This window comes from Solanum dulcamara, chromosome 6 (assembly GCF_947179165.1).
Source record: "Solanum dulcamara chromosome 6, daSolDulc1.2, whole genome shotgun sequence".
NCBI lineage: Eukaryota > Viridiplantae > Streptophyta > Magnoliopsida > Solanales > Solanaceae > Solanum > Solanum dulcamara.
The window spans coordinates 3,266,734-3,289,933 of NC_077242.1; the positions used below are offsets into that span (position 1 = coordinate 3,266,734).

Sequence of the window (23,200 nt, forward strand, 5' to 3'; positions counted from 1 at the left end):
TCAATTATGATTCAACCACGTCATTAACTAAATTATTTTTTTGAATGGAAAAGGTTCATATATGCCATCGCACTTTGAGAAAAGGCTCATCTATGCCATCCGTTAAAAGTTTGGCTCATCTGTGCCATTTCAGTTAAAAAATAATGACATGAATAAGCCTTTTCTCAAATGAAAATGACATAAATGAGCCAAACTTTTAACGGATGAAATAGATGAGCCTTTTTCTCAAAGTTCGATGACATATTTGAACTTTTTCCTTTAATTAAAAATGAAAGAGTACTTACCATTTCAGTACTACACCTTTTAATGATACTACCTCCGTGCCATATTAGATGAACATTTTCAACTTTACACGGTGATTAAGAAATCATTAATACATTGGAAGACTTTACCATTTTGCCCTTTGTTTAGACCAATGCAATATATATAAAGTATAGAAATAGCTAGTATTGAGAATTGCTTAAATTCAAAAGGCCATATTAATTGTAGGGGGTAAAATAGAAAAAAATTAATTAATTCTATCTTAATTTAGTAAGTATCAAGTAATATAAAACAAATATTTTTAATAAGATGCCATCTAATATGGGACGACGGGAGTCTAATACTAGTAATATTTTTACCATAAAATATCTATCAACAACAACATAAGTATGACCTTTTTTTAATGATAAAACTTATTTGCACTAGATTTGATCTTTTAGGTCAAACCAAAAACTTTAACCTTAACTTTTAAAAATTAAAGTGAAAATGTATCATATATAAAAGTGATAACAAGTTCATCTTTTCTTTTTTATGTTGATCACATTTTTAATTATCTTCCATGGTGATAATTTAGTCTAGCGGCATAAAACGGTGTAGTCACGAGAAAGCAAACTCAAAGCCAACTACCAACATAACTTTCCTCTTTAATATTATCCATAGTTATAGTAGTATAGTATTTCAACCTCGTTATTTTCTTACATCTCATTTTCCATTTTTAGGAATATTTTAACTCTTGACAATTTTTGATAAAGTTGTATGCCACTATGGTTTATGTGTGTAACTATAGGGAATTTGTATGCTAAAAAAGAAACACTATGGGTTCTTGTGGATCATCTCATGTCAAGCCCAACAGTTACTATTTTAATTTCTTGATTTAATTTTTGCTTTAGGTTTGTGAAATTACAAGTTTTCTTTAAATAAAATTCAATGATATGATTTAATTTTGAATTATAGGGACAGGGAAAAAGATAATAAGAAAGCCAAAACCATGGAAGCATCCACAACCAATAACAAGAAGTCAGTTGATGCAGCTGAGGGAAGAGTTTTGGGACACAGCTCCTCACTATGGTGGAAAGAAAGGTACAATTAATCATCTCATTTTAAAAATTAATTTAGTTGCGTTTGAGAGGGCACACTTTTATTTATGTACGTTGTTGATTGATTATATCCCCATGAATCAAGTACATGAAAATTCTTTTTAATAGTATACCGACGATGAAACTTATATTCTAATTAATGCTCTATAAAGCATAGATCATGAAATGATATATAGAATATAATCATGGACATATGCAACTATATAGTTGCGTCCTGCAGGTTTATCTGAATCTAGTACTTTCGACATGAAAAATAAATTTATGTGTGATAATTCATTAAGATTATAACAAATATAGATTTACAATAGGTTCAATGCTAAATAAATCTTGGATCCCCTGTGAGTATAATCATCTCAAACCTCCACCCCCCACCCTTCCAACACCAAACTCATCTAAAAGTTTTTTTTTTTGGTCATACAATTTAACATGATATGAAAGCAGATAAACACACGAGTTTATGTACGTTTGTTTATTAACTATGTAACAGAAATATGGGATGCACTTCGGGCTGCAGCAGAAGCTGATCTAGAACTATCTCAAGCAATTGTGGACAGTGCTGGAATCATTGCCCAAAATACTGACATGACCATTTGCTACGATGAATCAGGTACTTCTAATAAAATTACTAAGTTTGGGGTTGGTTTAAATTAGTCCATTAAATATACATAATTTAGTAAGGTTAAAATTACACTGTTCAATAAGGTTGAAATTTTAGTTTTACGTATATATGTTATAGTTTTGAACTGTTTTTATTTGAGACGAGAGTCTATAAGATATAACTTTTTTATCTTTCAAAGATAGAAATAACGGGTATGTTACCTTATTGTTTTATATATGTTGTATGCAAAATCCCCTTATTTTTTTTGTGCATCTATTTTTGTTTTATATTTTGACATCGATCTCTTAATAAAATTTTTGGCTCTACTATTGATTGCCATGTGTCTAGGAGTGCTCAAGTACTGTATATGTTACACCCATCCTAAAACATTAAAAACTATTTGTTGAGATTCATGAAATGTGTTACTAATAGAAAACATTTGTTGCAGGTACCAAATATGAACTACCAAAGTACGTTTTGAGCGAGCCAACAAACATGATAAGATTTGGTTGACAACATTATTACATGAAGAAAATAGAAAGTCACTTTGGTGGATTATGTTGTAACGTAACAACATAATTATTCCCCACATAACCTCTTTTTTCAAGTTTAAAAGTGGCGAAGCTATAATTTCTACCTAGAATGAACCAATTTCCTTTCTCTTTTCTTCATTTATAGTCCCAACATTTGCTAGGAATATTCACAAGGTCTATGTACACGTCACTTTTTTCAGATCTCACTTGTTATGTTATTGATATTGTTGATTTGCTAGAAATATTAGGAGTTGGGACTCACGTACTCCTCGTAGTATTTGGTTTAAAATTTACCGGAACAATGTAATAATTGTGAGAAATTGGATGTCAATTCCAAACTTTTTGTTATGTGCGTTGCATTATGTTGCGCTTTGGTAAATGTTCATTCAAAGGAAGATAGAATTTTTAGGGCTAAAATGCTAAGGTAAATACTTATACGCGTCCAATATTTACATCTGTCACCATGCTCTCGTTTGAATGTCGAGAATCGTTGCTTTTGGATAAGGAATTCCTCTTCGAAACTACAAATTCATAAATACAATGTGCTCAACGAATTACTCATATTAATTTTAGGATTTGTCGCAAGCTAATTTAGAAATAAAAGAAGTCTACTGATAGCTTCAGTAATTCATTGAATTTTTTGTGTAGTTTGATATTTCACCTATTACTAATCAAGTATACGTATATATTAGGCCTTACTTTTCCACAACATTAATGACTGCCCTTCGCTAACATGGAGACCCTTTAATTGCCATAAAAGTGGAGCTAGTACATGTAATCAAGTTCTAGTTTTTTTTTCCGAAAGCTAGTTCTTGGACCGAATGGAAAAGATGCAAAGCTAAGAGAGTGGTGGAAGACTTACACAACTGAAAGAACATAAGATCGTTCTACGACAACAACTGAAGCAAAAACAAATTCAACCATAGCCGATTAGAAGGCAAGCGTTATTAATTCAAATATTATTACTAAGGTTATATGCATTTCCTCTGCACCTAAAGAGAGTTCACAGCAGGACCGTTGAAAACGTAAACCTCATCGTAACCCTTCCTGAAAGAGCAAAAACATAAATACATCAAATTACTGAAAATTGAAGTGATTGCTAAATAGAAATATCAAAAATGCAGAACTACACTTACCCTGCCTTTCCACTATAAGTGGGATTGTAATTGTAGATGAGATTGTCTAGTACTTTTTGAGCTTCCGGTTTATTACAAGACTTTCTTGCTTCACTGCATTAATGTATTAGAAGTGAAAGCTTTCAACCATAAGTACAATCTTTTGAATAAATGAAAACACAAACAAAATCTATATAGCTAGTACCATAGTTCATACTTGTGGAATGTGTTCCCTTTTTTTGTATGTGTTTTGTAATTGTTAAACCAGAGTTTTTGTGAGTTTCACACTCCAATTATCACTTGTTTCCTCATTGAAGTTTGGTTTTAGGCCACCCATAGTATTGAGCCGTCCGGTACCACTATACCATACTTGTGGAATGTATTTTTATTTTTATGTTTTAAACCACAGTATTCTTCCCCAGAGATCGTAACGAAAGGCTATATTAAGAAAAAGAGGTGTACCTGACAAAATAGTTGGCTACAAATTGAGTCACTTGAACTGCATCCTCAGAATGTGGAATTGCTGATGAACCCCATTCAAAAGCACTTTTCTGCAGTATGAGAACAATTAAACCAAATAAGTTCAACAAGAAAAAATTAAGCCCAAGTCCCAAACATGTTTGAGTCGGCTATATGAATCCTCATAGGAAATGTTTTGAAGTGAGGATATTACCCTTCTTAACAAATTCACTTATACTAATAATATATATGATAAAATGGATGTAATAAGAGAACAAATAATCATGGTACCTCTGGGTGCCACTGTAAAGCAGTTATGGGATAGTTCTCTGCTTTAAGAGTAGAGACATAGACCTGATTCATTGATTAGATCACTCATTGTAACAACAACGACAACAACATACCCAGTATAATCCATACAAAGTGGGGTCTGGGGAAGGTAGGGTGTACACAAATCTTACCCTTACTTCAGAGGCAGAGAGAATGTTTTCGATAAACTCTCGACAGAGAATTAATCATGTACTCAGCATGTAAAAAAAATATTGGAGGAAGAGAATAGACTATGTACCTTGTTGCGTGTGTCTGTGCTGGTAGTCAACATAACGAAAAAGCTAGACAGATCACCATTTGCTTGAATTTTTTCTGGTGATAAACCATACTGTTGCATGAAAGGAACAAAATAAAATAAAAATATTTAATTTTTCCGTTATCTATGCTTGTGGGAGGTAGCAGGTATTTCGTAACATTAATTAAAGTGAGTGCAAGCTAACCGGAGCACTAGAATTATCAAAACAAAATTCTGGGCTAAAGATGTGCAAACACATTTTCAAGGACTTGCTTTATGACTTTGTAGCACAAGGCATTCTTTACTCAACTTCTTTATTAATGTATCTGGGAACCTGCATAAAACATATTAGCAAAATAAACAAGTCCTTAATTTATATAATGCAAAATGCATTTTGCCACTTCGTTAAAAGAAGTTATTAATTAAATTTGCGATTAATATTAGTCTTGTAATTAGTTTGGTGATTAATTACTAGTAATCTTTAAATCCTCCCAAATATTGTATCTTCAATATTTACGGTTTCCACGAAATGGAGTTTGGTTGCCTGATTTGATACACTGAATTTCTCAAGAATGTTGTTGTCCTGGTACAAAGAGGAAAAAAAAACAGCAAAATGTCAGAACTATTGCATACTTAAAAACAACCCTAATTAATAAAAAAAAATGTAACAAATCTGTTACTTATTGTGTTTGAAAAGTTTATGTTGTGACCAATGTTGTGACTTGTGATACATCATTTTCATTGAAAAGAGTCCAAAATCTCTAGCAAAGCAGAACTGCAGTCTTTTTATGTAGTAAGCAACTAAGTTGTCCGGACTCAGGTGCGGGTGTTTGATATGATTCATGTGTGTAATAGGTCGAATTTTTTATGATCATAATTTAAGATTCAGGGGTACAAATTCAGATATGGATACAAATTCCAGGATTCGGCTAAAAATAATTATGAGACATTATATGAAAAACTTACAAGGTATTCCGAGGAGAAAACATTGATCAAGAGGAGAATCCCAAAAGGTGATAAAAGGAAAGACAGAGACATAGAATTTTCTATATACAAGCTATTCTATTTTCTTCAATTTTACCTTAGCTTTTGTTTTGATTACAGAAATCATAGATATTTGTTCTGAATTTTTCCGTCGATTTTGGGCGAAGTATCCAAAATCAGTTGATCAAAACCAGTACAGTTCTCCCACCCACACCCATGTCGTGTCGACATGAGTGTGCGACACCAAAAATGAAAAGTTAGAGCAACTCAGATAAGTAACACATGAATCGCGTTGTACACCATGGTAAGGAATAATGATCAGTATTTTTGCATATAGATCAAATTAAAGATAAACTTATATATATATAATCCAGTGAAATTCCACAACATGGAGTCTGGGGAGGGTAAAGTGTACGCAGACTTTACTCCTACCAAGGTAGGACGGCTGTTTTCGAGAGACCCTCGGCTCAAAAGAAGCATTTTTTGGCTTAGCAAAATACTTCATTAGGAGTATACTATTGTATCTCATGATTAGTTATCCCAAGATTGTTATCCACACCCTTAATGTCGGATAAAAATAACACTACAATCATGGAATAATTAGTCTCGGGATAAATTATTCCGTGATTTTATCCCAACCAAACATGGAATAAACTCATCGTAAAATTAATCCGGAGATTAGTTATCCCTCCTATTAAACGAGCCTTGGAGGCATGCATGGAAGCAGTTGGAAGGAGGTACATGTAATTATTGAAAGTGATAGTATGCCCATACAAAGGAAGCTGCAGTCACCATACAGGGGATCATTAAATTATCGAGCTGCAAGCAACAGGATCTTCACACACTGATCCATCAACTCCCGAGTAGATCTTCATGTGCATCTTAATTAGATTGTGCAGTTGTTATTGCTCAATTAAACTGCTTTGTTTTTCTTCTCTATACAGATAGCTCAAGGCAGAATGCGGAGTGAAGAGATAAACCTCATCATAACCCTTCCTGCAAAACGAGAAACAAAAAAGGAAGAAGACTTAAGTTCCCAAAAATCAGTGCACTAATTCTCAAAACCAACCTGAAATTGCTGTGTTACTTACCCTGCCTTCCCACCATAAGTGGGATTGTAATTGTATATGAGACTATCAAGCAATTCGCGTGCCATTGGCTTGTTAGAAGACTTTCTCGCTTCACTACAATTCAAAATAAGGAAATAAAACACACGAAACTAGAAGCAAAACAGTGATCACAATATGCAAAGTAAAACAGTTTCAATTGAAGAGTAAGAACAATTCGTGAAAAGCATGCCTGAGAAATATGAATTCAACTCAATTATTTCACTTTCTACTTGTGAAATTATATTCTTATTTCCAAAACAAAACGTAGCCTGCAAATCTGAAGTGTAAATGAATCTAGGGATGCACTCAACCTGATTATATATATTACACAAGCATTAGTTTTATTCAATATTTTTTATCTGTCAGTGTTATTCGATATTTCATTTTGCACCTCTGAGCCCCTCCTCGGACGGAAAAGAAAAAAGAGCACCTTATAAAATAGTTGGCAACATGTGTAGTGACTTGAATTGCATCTTCAGAATGTGGAATCCTTGATGAACCCCATTCGAAAACATTTTTCTGCAGTAATATAAGCAACAAAAACATTCAAATTAGGAATTTCAGCTCAGAATAAAAGGTCATGATGAGTTAGCATTAAGATGAGCAGTTCTGTCCAAGGAAAATAATCGTATATACTCTCTTAGTTAAGATAATATTTTTACTCCAATGGAAGCATGAAATTATAAATCATGAGAGAACAGAAGAAATAATTTTTTTTATCGGATACCAAAAGTGCAGCTTAAATCATGTTTCATGAAAATAACCTTTGAGCAGTATCCACCAAAATGTGATTAGGAAAATTTTTTAAAAAAAATATCAAAGCCGCTCAAAGAATAGAACTAGCTAGAAAACAATAGAATGTGCTATCTCGCGTTTTTATATCTAGCGACTATTAATTCACTGCATGTTCAAGATAGAATTGTAAATCCGAAGTCGTAAACCAAAGATGGTACCTCTGGGTGCCATTGGAAAGCAGCTATAGGATAGTGTCGTGCTTGAACAGTAGAGACATAGACCTGAATCAATCAAAACAGAGTAGTTCAACAAGAATCTCTACTAGATTTCATACCAATTGGAAACATTCAGCAGAAATATCCCAATAGCAAAAGGTGGTTAAATTCAACATGTACCTTGTTGTTTTCATCCGTACTAGTTGTCAATACCCTGAAAAAGCTACTCAAATCTTTATTCGCTTGAAATCTTTCTGGTGATACACCCCACTGTTGCAATAATAAAAAAAAATGCAATTAATCAACAGCATAACAGCATATTTAACGCGCTAGTAAGGCCGGAAGCAAACACAGATAAGATGAGAACTGAAAGACAAGTGCAGTAGCTAGCCTGCTCAAAATGTATTATTGTATAAGATTAACATGACTCATTCATCTGAAGGAGTTATCTCTCCTGTATTACATGTTCATAGGGACTTACTACGGACTGATCTCTAGTTGACAGTTTATGAATGATGCAAATATTCACGGATAAATGTGAATACCTTGTCGAAACAAGCTGAAATAGAACTGTAGACAGCTTGAATAAATCTAAGTAATGAAAGAGATATGAAGTACCCCCAAGGCAGGTAACTCAAAGGCCATACTCGAATATTAGACGTTGAAATCAACGTAATAATCTTAACAATTCTGTTGAAGTGTGTGACAATCTCATCTAAAAGCTCAAGTTGTTAAAGAGAGCGCACTTTTATTATTTAATTGTATTCTCAACAATTTCTAGAACTCAAAACTGATATACAGCCTTACTAGATGTAGTAGCATCGTAGAAAAATTCAGGACATTCTTCACGAGTTACCATTTTGCAACAACAATCTCCACTGGACAAAAGAAACATGTAGTAAATCATGTAATGATCACAATTAAGCTAAAAAACTACAGTACCACACCAGGACAAGAAAAAAACTATTTTGTAAAACTTACATGATGATTTTGCATCACAAGGCAATCTATACTCATCTTCTTTAGCAACACAGGGGGGAATCTGCAGAGGAATTGATAGCAAGTTGTATATCAACAAATAAGAATTATTACTGAAACCTGACAATATAGAGTTGACCATGCTATAAGGTCAAATGGTCAATAGGTTTATTAAAGTGCAGGAACGCGATATATAGTAGACAATCCTTCCTCCACTATGCCATCATCATTGGCGAAATCTTGCTCATTTTACACAAAGCAAGGGCAAGAGAATAAAGTGACACTTCTTACAAATCACATTAAAGGCGAGGCTTTGTTATTGAGTATTCCAAATAATATTAGGCTCTTTGTTCATGTACTTATTATGATTTCTCGAACGAAGAGATCCATAATTACCTACTATGATACAGGAAAAATATCACAGGAGCCTTACAATTTTCTAAGAAGATCAGGCTAGTCTATTTACTGTTTTCCTATCAATGTACACTTGGATTTACCATTATGAACGATCTTTTATATTTACCTTTTAAATGAAAGAGAAGGAAGAGGAAACGAGAAAATTGAAAGAGACAGAACAAAAAGAAGGTGAATGCATAAAGGAGCAGAACAAGCATATACCTCCCAAATACTGTTCCTTCAATATTTACATTTTCCACAAACTGTACTGTAGAGGCTTGGCTCGCTGCACTGAATTCCTCAAGAATATTGTTGTCGTTGGTGATGATCATTGTTAAAAGTTCATATCCCAAGCAGATTGCAAGTACAGGGAAGTGCTCACCAGCATCATTCTTCTCCAAAACTTTCTGCAAGTATCAAGTAAGCATTTAGATTTTCGCCACAATTTTCATCAACAAACATTTTTCGAGATACTTTCTCAGATGGTCACTCAACTAAGGTTTCTTCTCTCAGAAAGTCACTCAACTAAGGGTTCTTCTTTCAAAAAGTCACTCAACTTTTTTTAAAATTTGTGTATTGTCAAACTGTTGATGCTTGTGGAAAAGCATTCTGCATCCTCTTCCTCCCATAGCCTTAGTCATCCCCTTCCCAACTTATGTCCCCATGTTTCTTCTTGCCCGGACATTGTTGTTCTGTTTGCAGTGCTTTTATTCTGCCTCGTACTCATGTTATAATATGTTTTTGAATGCCTTGTTTATGTGTGTAAGATGGCTAATATCCTCATACTAACTTACCTTATTGTCAGCAAGGGTGTACTGGGTAGTGTTGCCGAGGGGACATGAGTTAAAATTGATATTGCACTCATTGGATGTTCATCAGGTTCTTTAGTTGTTTATTTTCAATGATGCCAAAAGGAAAGTTATGGTGGGTAGTTAGGTGCATTTCAAAACGAAAAAGAGCTACATTCTGTGTTCAAATTATAAGGCACGGAGAGCATTTCCACTTGATCATTACCTGGAAAATTCCTTTAATAACATCAAAATATAGACCATCTTTGGCCCACCCTCCGGTGAAGATAATGCCATTTACAAGATTAAGCTTCTGCAAAAAGAAATTCAATTAACAAATGTCAAACAATCCATGCTTTAATATCTTGGTGACGATTTGAGGTACTTCCCTTGAATTTCTGAGTACTGACTGACTCATTCAATTAAGCTAGCGTTTGACCATAGATTTAGTTGAAACTTGTAAAAAATGAGTTTTTTTGAAATTGTGTGTTAGACATGCATTTTCCTTAGAAAAAATTTGAAGCTTTGGGAATGGAAATAAATTTCACCAACAAACAATGTTTTTCAAAAGAAAATCTATGGACAACGGGAGCTTAAATTCGAGCTATTCAATAATCATACTTCCAGCATAATTTGCACGGACAAAAATTACAAAGAAAAGAAAGAACCTTTAACTGCCAAATTTGTTAATATGCCCAGTAAGTGAGAAATTGCGAAAATTAAAAGGAAGGAAGATTTATAAATACTTGATTGAGAACTTGGGGAGGCTCGGTGTATATTAGGGGAATGACTCTAGCACCAGCCATTTCAGCAAATTTAACATAGGAAGCTGCAATGTAAGAGACATTAGTGGCGTTGCTGAGTCTGCCCGTGGCGCCATCGCCGGGATGACTCACGATCCCGATGATCGGCCGGTAATTAAGTATAGGGTCCGGCGCGGGACAACTCGACGGGAGAGTTTGCTGGGAAACAAAGAGTTGGGCTTCTGCACTAATAATCCCATAGACAAAAAGGAGAAATGAAATTAACAGGTAGTTGCCCATTTGAATTGTTTTGCTGTGGTATTATTTTTGAAAATTCATTTGCATCATCGAATATTGACTTTTATAGGGACTAACAAAGAGCTAAACGGAAGTGGTTCAGCACATGATGTTGCTCTTTATTTTAAGTCTGGTCTCGATTTCATGTTTAAAATAGAAATGCATTCTAAAAGGAAGGTGTGTATCATATTTGGTTATTTACTAAAATTTCGGAGGACATGTATAGTTAGATTTCATATGTATACTTGGTGAAGTATCGCATATCTTAACCAAATTCCTTGCATGGGCGCGTCTTTGTATGGTTTGAAAAGGCTTACTTATCTTATAGTTTAGGGTTTTCTTCTGAATGTGCCTTACATGTCACAAATTTAAATCAATCAAATTTCAATATAAATATCCAACTTCAAATAAAAATAATAATAATAATAATAATATATATATATATATATATATATATATATATATATAAATACTGTGGTAACTGTATTGCATGAGTACAAGTGATTCCAACTATTAATAGAGGAAAAAGTTTAAAAAATTCCTTATAGTTCAACGATAATTACATCTTATCCTTACTATTTTCTAAGTTACAAAAAGTTCTTAAATTTGGGAGAATCCGGATATATTTCAAAAATATTATGATACATCACGTTTCGGTTTCGGATACATCATTTAACGCTCGGTTCTCGATACATCACTCAACGTTCCGATATATCACATAAAGTAATGTATCCGATTGATATATCTCGTAAATTGATGTATCCGAGAATAAGAGAGAGTAAGAATTTTCTTAATGTTTTCAAATGGTAGAGAATTTTAGTGAATAATGTTAAAATAACTTGTGTATTCAGGTATTTTTTCCTAATTTTAATCCTTTTCACTTTATTTTAATTCTTTTTTTTGGTTTGGGGATCGAGATAGAAGATTTGATGTTAATCTCAAAAACAAAATATGAAGCGAAGGCCCAAGGTTGAAGCCCATGAAAGAAGTCCATTAAAAGCTATGCCATCACGTTATGATTCTCCATTTAAGACGAATAAAACTGATAGGAGGAAGTTGTTTTGATGGTAAGTACCTTTGCATTCGATTTTGTTTGTCCACGATAGACTTCACACTCTCTTTAAATAATATTTTTTTATCTCAATATTTTAAAACTATCTTTAAAATAAATAAATTTTTAAATAGAAAAGTACGTACATATTTGTGGACTTTTTACCAAACAAGTAGGATCCAACATAAATAAAATATTGATATTGTCGTTGAATATTTGTTAAATAAGAAAATATGTTATTCTTTTTTAGATTGACTAAAAAAAAAGTATTTCATATAAATTGAACAGAGAGAACGTATAAACAAAGTACATTAGTATATATTTTATCATAATATTCATATTAATTGGTGTATAATTTTAATGAATTTATAAAACAGTTTGAGGACTAAGTTATTAATATTAAGGTTAAAACATAACTTTTTTCTTTATATGTTAAAATGGACAAGTAAACAAGTACTTCCTCCATTCCGTATTAAGTGAATTTTTGAGAAATTTTTCCTTGTTCAAAATAATTGAATTGTTCAAAGTTCAAGATAGATGTTTGAATCTTTTTTCATAATTGCCCTTTCATTTATTTAAGTTTTATATTTCTAAGAGATAAATCACACTACTTGCAAAATTATATTTATGATTTTACAAAGGATAGTAGTGAAAAGTATGATTCAAATTATGTTCTTAAATATTTTTCTCAATATGTGTGTATTGACTCGCAGATTCACTTAATATGGAATTAAGGAAGTAAAATATTGAAATATTCAGTAACTTTGTGTGCATTGGAGTCAGTGCCTTCCCAGTTGGTGGTACCACCTTGTTTGAATTGGAAGGCTTCTGTCAGCCAGTTGCTGAAGGGACACTGTCATTCAATTTACTAATCCTATCTTCTAGGCCTGGAAAATTATGTGTACACATGAAATGACTCTACGTACAATGATTTTTTATGTGTTTTTTTTACGCAAACAAAATAAAGCCTTAAATATATACACTCTTGATATAGAGGTAGTTTTAAAAAACCTACATAATATAATGATAGTTTGGGATTTTATAGCAAAAATATGCTTAGATAGACTTATTATCTATTCAAATATAGTTAGATTGAGATATTGTATACGTATGGATATATTTATTAAGGTGCCGTTTGGCCCCAAATTTTTAAATATTTTTTATAAAGTTTTATCATGTGTTTGACCATAAATTTTCTTAAGTTTTGGTGAATTTCAAAAAATATTATTTTGTACCTGTAAATTCTAAAAATTATTAAAAATAGCAATAAGTTTGTGTTATCATTTTATAATAAATATGTTCCCTTTAAAAAACATTATAACATAATTGATAACGATCAACAACAACAAAATAACAATATGGGCAAGAGTAATAAATTAATCGAATTAAAAAAAAAATATTATTTTTTCAATCTTGTCACTCAAACTATTCTTTTTTGGGAAGGTAATAACAAACTATTATTTTATAAAATGTTCCCACATTGTATGTATGAACAATCTCTTTCCAACAAGCTTTCATTTCTAGATCAAATGATCGAGAAGACGAAGCAATGGAGTAATCTGATAGATAAATATTTAGTTGAAATTAATAAATGATGTGTATTTTTACAAAATATAAAAGTTTGAGGTAATTTTCAAATTTTTAAAACTTCCCAAGTTCTTATTTTTTCTAGATCTTGGGATTTTTGCCAATTATATTTTCCAAGTAATGATAAATTATATGGACAAACATTAGTTTCCAAGAATTTTTCAAGTAAAAAACTATTGGGGCCAAACGTAGAGATATTATATACGTGTGCAAGCGGTTACACTTATTTATGCAAGCGGATACAATCTATTGTGCTACGTTTTGAAACTAAAATGCCTCTACGTTTCATAATTAAGCAGAACCAATTAACCCATCTTTTAGGTAGTGTCATATTTACCCATGAAAATGTGAATCATTCCATGAAAATTGGTTTTACGATCCTTTTTTTTCTCCATCTGGTGTTCGATATTTATATTGAAACTCGATTAATTCAAATTTTGCATGGTCTATTTTTGAAAACAATCCTCCGAACATGATGTTTTTCTATATCTAGAGCTCCAAATATGCGACTAATGTGCGTATATTTGGAGTATATTGGATCATTAGTAAAGAAAGACAACCTCAACAATTGTGTTTTAAGAGTTGGCGAGTTATTGCCTTCTTTACAATATTACTCATTGATGTGTATATATATCAGCTCTCTCTTGAGTATATACATGTGATGTTTGAACTTTGAAATGCACTTTTCGAATTACCTTTTTTTCACTTTTGTTTACCATTTTGATGGGAAAAAAATAGTGTATGATTGATTGAATATGATAGTGGAGAACATGTAGGTGAGAAATGAAGGAGAGATAATAGTGTATGATTGTATGTGAGAGTGGAAGAACCCCACAAGGTGGTGATAAATGATCTAAGGAAAAGTAGTGAATGATTGAAAGGGAGAGTGGAGACCACTAAGGTGTGATGATGGACATAAAGACATTGATGGGGTTTGCTTTGCCTTTCCCACTTTGACCAATTGCCTTCTACAATCTTATGATTTTTTCTCAGGTGTGGCTAAACCTTATGGGATAATTTGATTGGGAGGAAAATATTTGGAAAAATATTCCATTTAATTATATTTAAAATTAAAAATTACTTAAAATAAGTCAATTCAAATAGGTCTTGAGTAGTCGCGGATCGAAGCAATGTTAATCGATGGGGTTTATTAAATCCTTTAAACATATCCTACCGTGCGTCCAAATTGCAATTCTTGTTTCTATCATTTTTTTTGGTTAATCGGATAATATTATATGAGAGGTATCTTAAGAAGCAGTATTACTAAATAAGGGAGTAGTAGTATTGGTTGCTATCAAATTATTATTACAATCGAAATTTTTCTTGAAAATGTAGCTCCTAGTATATCTGCCTGCTTCTTTTGCAAACACTGGAGGGATTAGCAAAATTCTTATACGATCAAATAATTGTTTCTTGGCCCCTTTCTTGGGTAAGAGACCAAAATTAATATTTGAATTCTAAATTTTAGGTTATTGACATCAGGTGTTTAGTAACTAAATTGTGAATTGAATTTTATTTATATTTGATTAAAAAAATTTAATACAAATAAATTAAAATTATTGGGTTGTGTATAAAGTAATCTGCTCCACCCAACAAGTATATGACTTTCTGATACCATGTTTTATTTGATGTTGGCCGAAGCTTTTTCGTCTTGGCATTTTCCTGATGTGTATGATTATATGGGGCTGTGTTCTCATCATTTAGTGTGTAATATTAGTGGATCAACAAACTTAATTTGAAAACAAAAGCAAATTAAATAGGTTTGCCTTGTAGGTGGCAGGCAGATCATCTGCAATGACAACCTACTTCTCTTTTTTGTTACTCATAAATTCATTGCTCCAAATAATCTGAATCAGAAATTTGACGAAAAATATACAAAATTAGATATATATTAATCTTCATACCCTAAATGATTTTTCGATGAAGAATGTGCATCGGACCACCCTTTATTTAAAATGGTTCCGCCCATGTCGGCCCCCCCACCCTCCCCCTTAGTCCAACATCAAAACAGAGCCCAATGGCCCCAATTTTTAATCTTACAGCTAACTAGAATGCTGGTTTTTTTTGATTTTTTTTTTATGGCGAAACCATAATTACTACTTAACAAAAGAATTCAAAATAAAAATAGGTATATTACTATATCTAAAACTTTTTTTTTAATGTCAAAAGGGATTCAAAAAGTTACTTTATCCTATACTTGCATTTTTTTTAGTCTTTAAGTCACCAACTCGAAGCTTTGTGTAGGTTATGGTTACATGCTTACGTAAGGGTTATTCATATGAGTTTAAATTATATACACGATTAATATATACAGATAAAAGTAATCGTTGATGCTAAAATAATTTACAGCGATATAAATTATCATAAATTTTATTAGAAGAGCACACAATTTGTGTCTTTCTTGGATTTGCTTTTCTTTTAGATCACTATATTTTGTTTATTTATAGTGAGTGAGAGAAAAAGTATATAAAAAAATGGGCCAAATAATATTTGCATTTTGTTGACTATTGAGGTGTATGATATATGGTACTTTTATCACAAGGGAATCACGTGAATGTGGCAGAACTCATCGCGTGCTGACCCCAACGATGTTAGGGGCCACTTACGATTGCTAATTCATGCTAAATTGTTGGAAATCTGTTTTTTTATTATTTATTGTTGATGGCTAAACTCATCTAGCACGTGCACCGAACTCTGTCACGTGTGAAATATTCCACCTATTTGATTTTCTTTTTCCATTTTTTATGGAAAGTCTCGGGAAAAATAATATTAGATTAGAAAAAGAGGTTATTGTTGATTTTTTTTTTTTTCCATTTTGGAGGATTTATAGTGTTTCCACACTTCCCCTCCAGTGTGACTCGAACCCAGGACCTATCGATCGTGGGCGGAGGTGCTTAACCAACTGAGCAATCCTCACTTGTCAGGTTATTGTTGATTCAAATTATGCACCCCATGGGATAGAAATTGAGGAAGGGAAACTATTCAAGATTTTGATACTTTTATAGATTTAATTTACTTTATACATTTTGTTCAATGATTGAATTCTACTACATGATCAAACTTAGAGGATTCAAGAATGATACATTATTAAACTTAGTGAATTCTTATTTATGTTCTGATATATAATGACTCAAATTCATAATCTTAGAATTAGAGGTGGAACAACTTTTTGTCATTCTTTTTATTTTCAAGATTCTTTTTTTAAAGAAAAAATATTTTAAACTTTTTTTTGATTAACTAAATATAAGAATTTTTTTAAAAAAAAATCCTTCATACCAAACAAACATTAAATTAAGGGGTTTTAAATTTTCTTTTTTCACAATTTAGGGGGTTGGTTAGTAGGAAATGTTGGAGTTCTTTGGCACGTGACACGGTTCCGTCATTCGTAATCAGCAGGTCACGCTTCGGTGCAAGTAGCCCCTAAATACTAATTATTATTATTATTTTTTCCTTCCTAAATCCTAATCCACTTACTCATGCTTTTTTTGGTTTATTTTTTAAATTAGTTAATTTAAAGCGAAATCACAAAAATAACATTTGATTTCCTTATAAATATAAATTAATTGGAGGATAATCTATATATTAGTAACTAGTAGAAGATTCATCCCCTCTAGTAAAATTTGTTAATTTATGTGAAGTCAAACTCGAAAAAACTACCTACTTCGTCTTACATAAAAAAAAATGTGCAGTATATATATTCATCTACTTGTATAGATAGTCTGGAGACTGGAGGTGTCCTTTTTTGAGTAGTATTTCTAGAAAACGAAGGAAAATGGTTATTAAGAATAAGGATATATAATATCATTTTCATGGGACTATTATTGAAGATTGTAGATATTTATTAAATGTCAATAAAACCTAGCAAACACACCTGGAGAGAGGCTAATAATAAATGCATTGACTATCTGGCAAACAAAGGACACGAGCATAATGAAGATTTGATTATTTAAAAAATACACTCAAAGACATAATTTAAATACACTCAAAGACATAGAATTTCTTCTCCTGACAAATTTAAGTAGCTAGCATTTCTTTTGAAAGATTAGAAACCTTTTTAGTGTTTTCCATTGTAAAAAAAAATGTATAAGATATTGATGGAAATTCGGCCTAATTACTTAAAATTTTGTTTCTAATTTAGGAAGATTCAATAGTCTTGGTTTAAGAAATAAGCTAGAAACATTTCTATCCTTAATACTCTGTACATAAATGACATTAATTGATCTTGAAATTTTGATAGTACAATGAAATTAATAAACTACATTATTGCTTTTAATAGCTTTGATAATAATAAGATATATTCATTTAATGTAACATTAAATAGGGATAATAATTGTTATACCCCGAAAAAAAACTATTTCTTATTGGACACCCCACTACTTTCATACCCCTTTGTTTTTAACTATCTCGTGCATTTGATACCATGAGAATATATAATATACTCTAATAGTATCAAACAGTTTCACTGAAGCACTGTCTGATGCTGCGTCAACATGACGTAAAATCTGCGGAATTAAAAGGGAAAAAGTGGGATAAGAAGGTAAATAATTTGGGTCATGAGTCTATCAAAGGTAAATAGTTTGGATTAAGTCCAATTTGGATAAATAATTTCACAATTAATCTATTAGGTGAAAATTTCCCCATTAAATAGACGAAGAGTGATTGGAATGTTCTACCCCTCAAACTAGAAGAAAGGTCTTACTCTCCTGTCCATATTAGATGGACATCTTACTAAAAATATTTGTCCCATATTACTTGATCACTTACTAAATCAAAGGGCAAAATGATAAAGTCTTCCAATGTATTAATGATTTCTTAATCACCATATAAAGTTGAAAGTGTCCATCTAATATGAAACAGAGGAAGTATCCATTTTATGTAAACAAGATGAGGTCTGTTCGTAATTCACCCTATAAACTTTTTAATATATCATGTGTATAAAAAGAATTGTCATAGCATACTCTATATGGACAAAACATTATTCCTTAACAAAAATTAAATAAATTATTAAAATTAATTAAAATTAAAAATTAAAATATTATTATCTTTCGCCCAATAAAAAATTATAAAATATTTTTCTTACCTCCATCACTTTCTTTCCGCTTTTATTCCCTATACAGATATTTAAGTGAATATCTCAATGATAGTATCATTTCCTCAAATACATGAGTTATTCTTATGTTTCATGGGATCAACTTTATTTCAAATACAAGAACTATCCAATAATTGCACTTATTGGTTTGTCGTATTGTTCAATAAAATGAATGGATAACCTCCGGATCTTGAGTTTAAATTTCACCAAAAAAGCAAAATACTAAATGAATTCATCTTATTTATCCAAATTTAGATATATAAAATTACTCCATTCCTACATTTTTACTTGTTTATTATATTAAAAATAGATGTTCAATAATATTTATTTAATTTATAAAATCAAAAGATAATTTTAATTTAGTTTCTAATTTACTCTTATTATTAATTAGTAGTCATTTCCCAATTACATTTTTCAAAATATTATATTTATTATATTCAAAGAATGATATTGTAAAATTAGGTACCCTTCTATTTGGAGAGAAAGGTAAAATGTAATTTTGTACTATATGTATAACATTGCCATCCATATTCAATGTGAACTAATATTCTTGTACTTATATTTTGTGTAATAATAAACTAAACTTCTACATGATTTGAAGGTAAGTTTTTAAAAATTGATTCAAAATTTATGGTCAAACGTTAGCTAAAAAAGATTAAATTTTATTTTCAAAATAAATTAGCAATAGCTTCTTTTTATTAGAAGGTATAAAATAAACTAAGGCGATTTATTTATTTTGCATAGGAATTCTGCATTTTTTTTGCCAAGTGGGGCAGTATTGTCAATTACTCAGCAACGTCTGAACGTCATGAAATCCCCTGCTTCTTCTTTTTTCCTTTTCCTCGTATTAAAGTGGAGTCGTCACTATTTCGATTTTCGGTTCTTCAATTATTTCCACATTCTTTCATCAATTTTCAACCATTTCCCTTCTCAATTATACCTTTTCGATTTCATTTCATCTTTCGGACTTTACCATTTATTGCCCATTTGATTGTTTCACTTCTGAGAAGTGTAGTGTTCATGCAGTTTGCTCAGTGCTAAGAGCTTTTAACGGCGTCGGTTTTCTAATCGCACCGATCAAAATGACGTCGGGAACAAGGATGCCGACGTGGAAGGAGCGGGAGAACAACAAGAGGAGAGAACGACGGCGAAGAGCCATTGCCGCTAAAATATTCGCCGGATTAAGGATGTACGGTAACTATCAACTTCCTAAACACTGCGATAACAATGAGGTATTAAAATCCCTCTGCAATGAAGCCGGCTGGACAGTTGAGCCCGACGGCACCACCTACCGCAAGGTAAATTTCATAGATAGAAGCATTTAATTTGTTGCAGCGGATATCACAGCTATCAATTGTTCCTTTTTCCTATCGAAATGATAAAAAAAATGCAACATTCAGTTGGAAAAAGCTAACAACTGATAGCTATGATATGGAATTTGTGATGAAAATAATAATTTAGTGTATTTTTTACCATTAACGTTTTGCAATTATTCATAAGTTCTGAATGTCCGTATTCAAATATCCTTCGTCAGAACCAGTTTCATGTTGCAAGTTAGATGGTTGCAATTTTGTGTAGCAGTAGTACAAATAGCTTTGGTTAATGGCTCAATTTATGCTAATTAAAGTAGCAGTACCGCAGTGTGTACTACGTACTGCAAAGCTTATCCGCACTAGCAGGCGTTTGTTGAGATTGCTGTTATAGTACTTGCGTCATTATAAGATTAGATTCTTCTTTTGCCTTTGCTTTAATCATCTACCTACGTTAGACTAAACAGAGGTCGTTGAACAATTCCTTTTCTTCTTTTCTTTATAACAATACAAATCAATTTGCGTACACTTTGATTAATTTACTAATTCTTATTAACACAACACATAATTTACTAATTCTTATTAACACAACACAAGTATCAGATAACTTTTTCAAGCGAGTGATTGTTGTGAACACTCAGACACCCTTTCTGTTTTGCCTTTTGCTTTATTGACCCCCTGAAGTTGCAAATTTGCAAGATTCGCCAGTTTAGCCTGTTCTCACCTGAAAAAGTGATTTGGTATTGAGAAAGACAATAATACCCCTGCAATAATTTCACTGGAACTTTTGGTATTCACATGTCTGTCTCGAATTAGGGGTGGGTCTTTAACAATGTAGGAGAATTGTACTTGCTTAGGTTTCTTCTTTTCTGCTTTACTTTTGGGCCAATTAAACATTTTTTGAAAACTTTTGAGGGTGAAAGTGGGGGGTTGAGTTTTTCATCCTGCTTAAATGTTGAACTTTTTTCAGATTTAGGGTATTTCCCTCTTTCTCACTTGCTGTTCTGATGAAAAGTTCTTTATTAGATAGCTCCATTATTTAGGGAGTGATATAAGGGGTGTTCAACATTTCTTTTTAGGGGCTCTGCCTATACTATTTCTTTCTCTCTTGCTTAGGTGCTTGTCTTATTACACGTGCCTTTCCTTGTAATCAGTGAAATGCATCAACTAAAATGAGACCAAAGTAGGGGGCTAATTAATTTACATCCTAAATATTCACCTGATATTGAACTAATTATGGGGAGTTTAGATAAAATGATTCTTTTGAGTGAGGAAGGTAGACTTGAGTTGTAAACACAGAAAAGGAGAAAAAATCTTAGGGTGATTTTGATCCAAATGGAAGTTTAGACAATTTGTTTTTGGTTTCTCATCTATTTGGGGTTTGACTAATCTAAATTCGTGCCTAGAAGTCCCACTTTGAGGTAAAACACTTCCAACTAAGGACGATTTCATTCTCAGGACTCCAATTTTAGACGCTTAATTAAAGATGAAGGAGAACTTACCTTTGGTGGTTTAGACAATTTCATTACATGATAGAAATGATTTTGTATATGTCTTTGAGACAGTCTAAAGCCTACCAACCGGTAACCAACACTAAGGATGTCAAGTGAGTAGTATTATTTACTGCTATTTATCTGCTTTCAAGTCTGATACACGATGCAAGATATTATGTTCTTCCTCCTACCATTTGGTTGAACTGATGAAGAAGAATTTAATTATGGTCATTTTTATGTTAAAAGAGTCTGAACTCAGAGTTTTGTCTTGCATCATATAGTAATTGTTTTAAAACAAAAGTACTTGCATAATATGAAGAACTTTAAAGCAGCAGGAAACAATAAATTGATAAGGCTGTTATTCACAAGAAATCAGGGACTGGCAGGACAATTTGAGTGGACAATATTGAAATTCTTGTCTTTTCATAACAAAGATGTTAGCGCCACCTTTCACACACCTCAACTTAAGAGTTACGTACTTCTTAGGAACAATGTAATTAACAGTTACAACTAGTGATTTCAATTTTTGGCTATACCTAGCTTGCTAGATATATAGTATGAAAATGGCTATTGCAACAACTCCTGAGTTTTTGTTGAAATCTTTAAATATTTGCAGGGATGTAAACCAATGGAGAGACTGGATTTTATGGGTGGTTCAACATCATTAAGTCCATGTTCATCTTACCAGCCAAGCCCTTTCACTTCCAACAACCCAAGCCCTTTCACTTCCAACAACCCAAGCCCTGCTTCCTCTTCGTTTCCTAGTCCAGCTTCGTCCTCATATGCAGCAAACCTGAACATGGACGGGAAATCCCTCATCCCGTGGCTTAAAAACCTCTCTTCTGGATCCTCATCAGCTTACTCCTCCAAACTCCCTAATTTTCATATTCATACTGGCTCTATCAGTGCTCCAGTGACCCCTCCTTTTAGCTCGCCAACTGCCCGAACCCCTAGGATTAAAACAGATGCCGGATGGGCTGGATTTCGATACCCTTACCTTCCATCATCTACACCAGCTAGCCCTGGTCGTCAGAAATTCATTGGTGGAGAATGTTTTGCTGGAATAAGTGGACCACCTTCTCCAACATATAGTCTTGTTTCGCCAAATCCATTTGGGTTCAAAATGGAGGGTATATCCCATGGTGGATCTCGTATGTGCACTCCTGGACAGAGTGGCACATGTTCACCTGCTATTGCTGCAGGATTGGATCATACTGCTGATGTTCCCATGGTTGAAGTGATGATATCTGATGAGTTTGCATTTGGAAGCAATGCGGCTCGGATGGTGAAGCCGTGGGAAGGGGAGAGGATCCATGAGGATTGTGTTCCGGATGATCTTGAACTTACTCTTGGGAGTTCAAAGACAAGGTTTGTCGTCATAAATCCTATATTTGTTCAGGTCGCTTAAAAGATAACTACATATGACCGTCTAGAAAATATAAACTACTTACACCAGCATATGTTAATCAAATCCTTTTGTTTTTTATATCTTACTCTTTGGCTTGTTTCTCATAAACAACACAATTTGCAGATAAAAATTGGAAGTGTGCAAGCAAAGGAGAATTGGCTTCTATTGATGTCAAAGTGCGATGGGGTAAAAATGAAACAAAAGTTTTAGGCTTTCACAGGAGGAGTTGTTATTATAGCATCTACCCTTTCCCATCTCCCAATTCAGTTGCTATATAATGGAAAACTTTAAAATTAGTAGCAAAATGTAAGTTGCAGAATTCAATTACTCCACATTATTCGAATGTTAGTTTGAACTTGTGCAAAAAAGAAACGCAATTGCTGCAAGAA

At 32.5% G+C, this 23,200-nt stretch overlaps 4 protein-coding genes across 4 annotated transcripts; 2 read left to right on the plus strand and 2 right to left on the minus strand.

Annotated features, from left to right (window-relative positions):
• The first annotated feature begins 933 nt into the window (after positions 1–933).
• LOC129892210 (uncharacterized) lies at positions 934–2,837 on the plus strand. Its single transcript, XM_055967766.1, has 4 exons — positions 934–1,113; positions 1,216–1,341; positions 1,846–1,965; positions 2,405–2,837. The coding sequence occupies exons 1-4, from the start codon at positions 1,077–1,079 to the stop codon at positions 2,467–2,469; spliced, it is 348 nt and encodes a 115-aa protein (XP_055823741.1). The 5' UTR covers positions 934–1,076; the 3' UTR covers positions 2,470–2,837.
• Positions 2,838–3,328: 491 nt separating this feature from the next.
• Positions 3,329–6,474, minus strand: LOC129892199 (gamma-glutamyl hydrolase 1-like). Its single transcript, XM_055967754.1, has 8 exons — positions 6,387–6,474; positions 4,834–5,211; positions 4,632–4,721; positions 4,355–4,417; positions 4,067–4,155; positions 3,626–3,718; positions 3,482–3,536; positions 3,329–3,388 (listed from the first exon to the last, which is right to left on the minus strand). The coding sequence occupies exons 2-7, from the start codon at positions 4,885–4,887 to the stop codon at positions 3,482–3,484; spliced, it is 444 nt and encodes a 147-aa protein (XP_055823729.1). The 5' UTR covers positions 4,888–5,211; positions 6,387–6,474; the 3' UTR covers positions 3,329–3,388.
• LOC129892198 (gamma-glutamyl hydrolase 2-like) lies at positions 5,222–11,015 on the minus strand. Its single transcript, XM_055967753.1, has 9 exons — positions 10,580–11,015; positions 10,060–10,146; positions 9,268–9,452; positions 8,653–8,713; positions 7,852–7,941; positions 7,675–7,737; positions 7,152–7,240; positions 6,704–6,796; positions 5,222–6,608 (listed from the first exon to the last, which is right to left on the minus strand). Exons 1-9 carry the CDS (start codon positions 10,874–10,876, stop codon positions 6,515–6,517), a joined length of 1,059 nt encoding a protein of 352 aa, XP_055823728.1. The 5' UTR covers positions 10,877–11,015; the 3' UTR covers positions 5,222–6,514.
• Positions 11,016–19,465: 8,450 nt separating this feature from the next.
• On the plus strand, positions 19,466–23,200 carry LOC129893401 (BES1/BZR1 homolog protein 4-like). The gene is made up of 3 exons (XM_055968920.1): positions 19,466–19,898; positions 22,020–22,771; positions 22,935–23,200. Exons 1-3 carry the CDS (start codon positions 19,683–19,685, stop codon positions 22,936–22,938), a joined length of 972 nt encoding a protein of 323 aa, XP_055824895.1. The 5' UTR covers positions 19,466–19,682; the 3' UTR covers positions 22,939–23,200.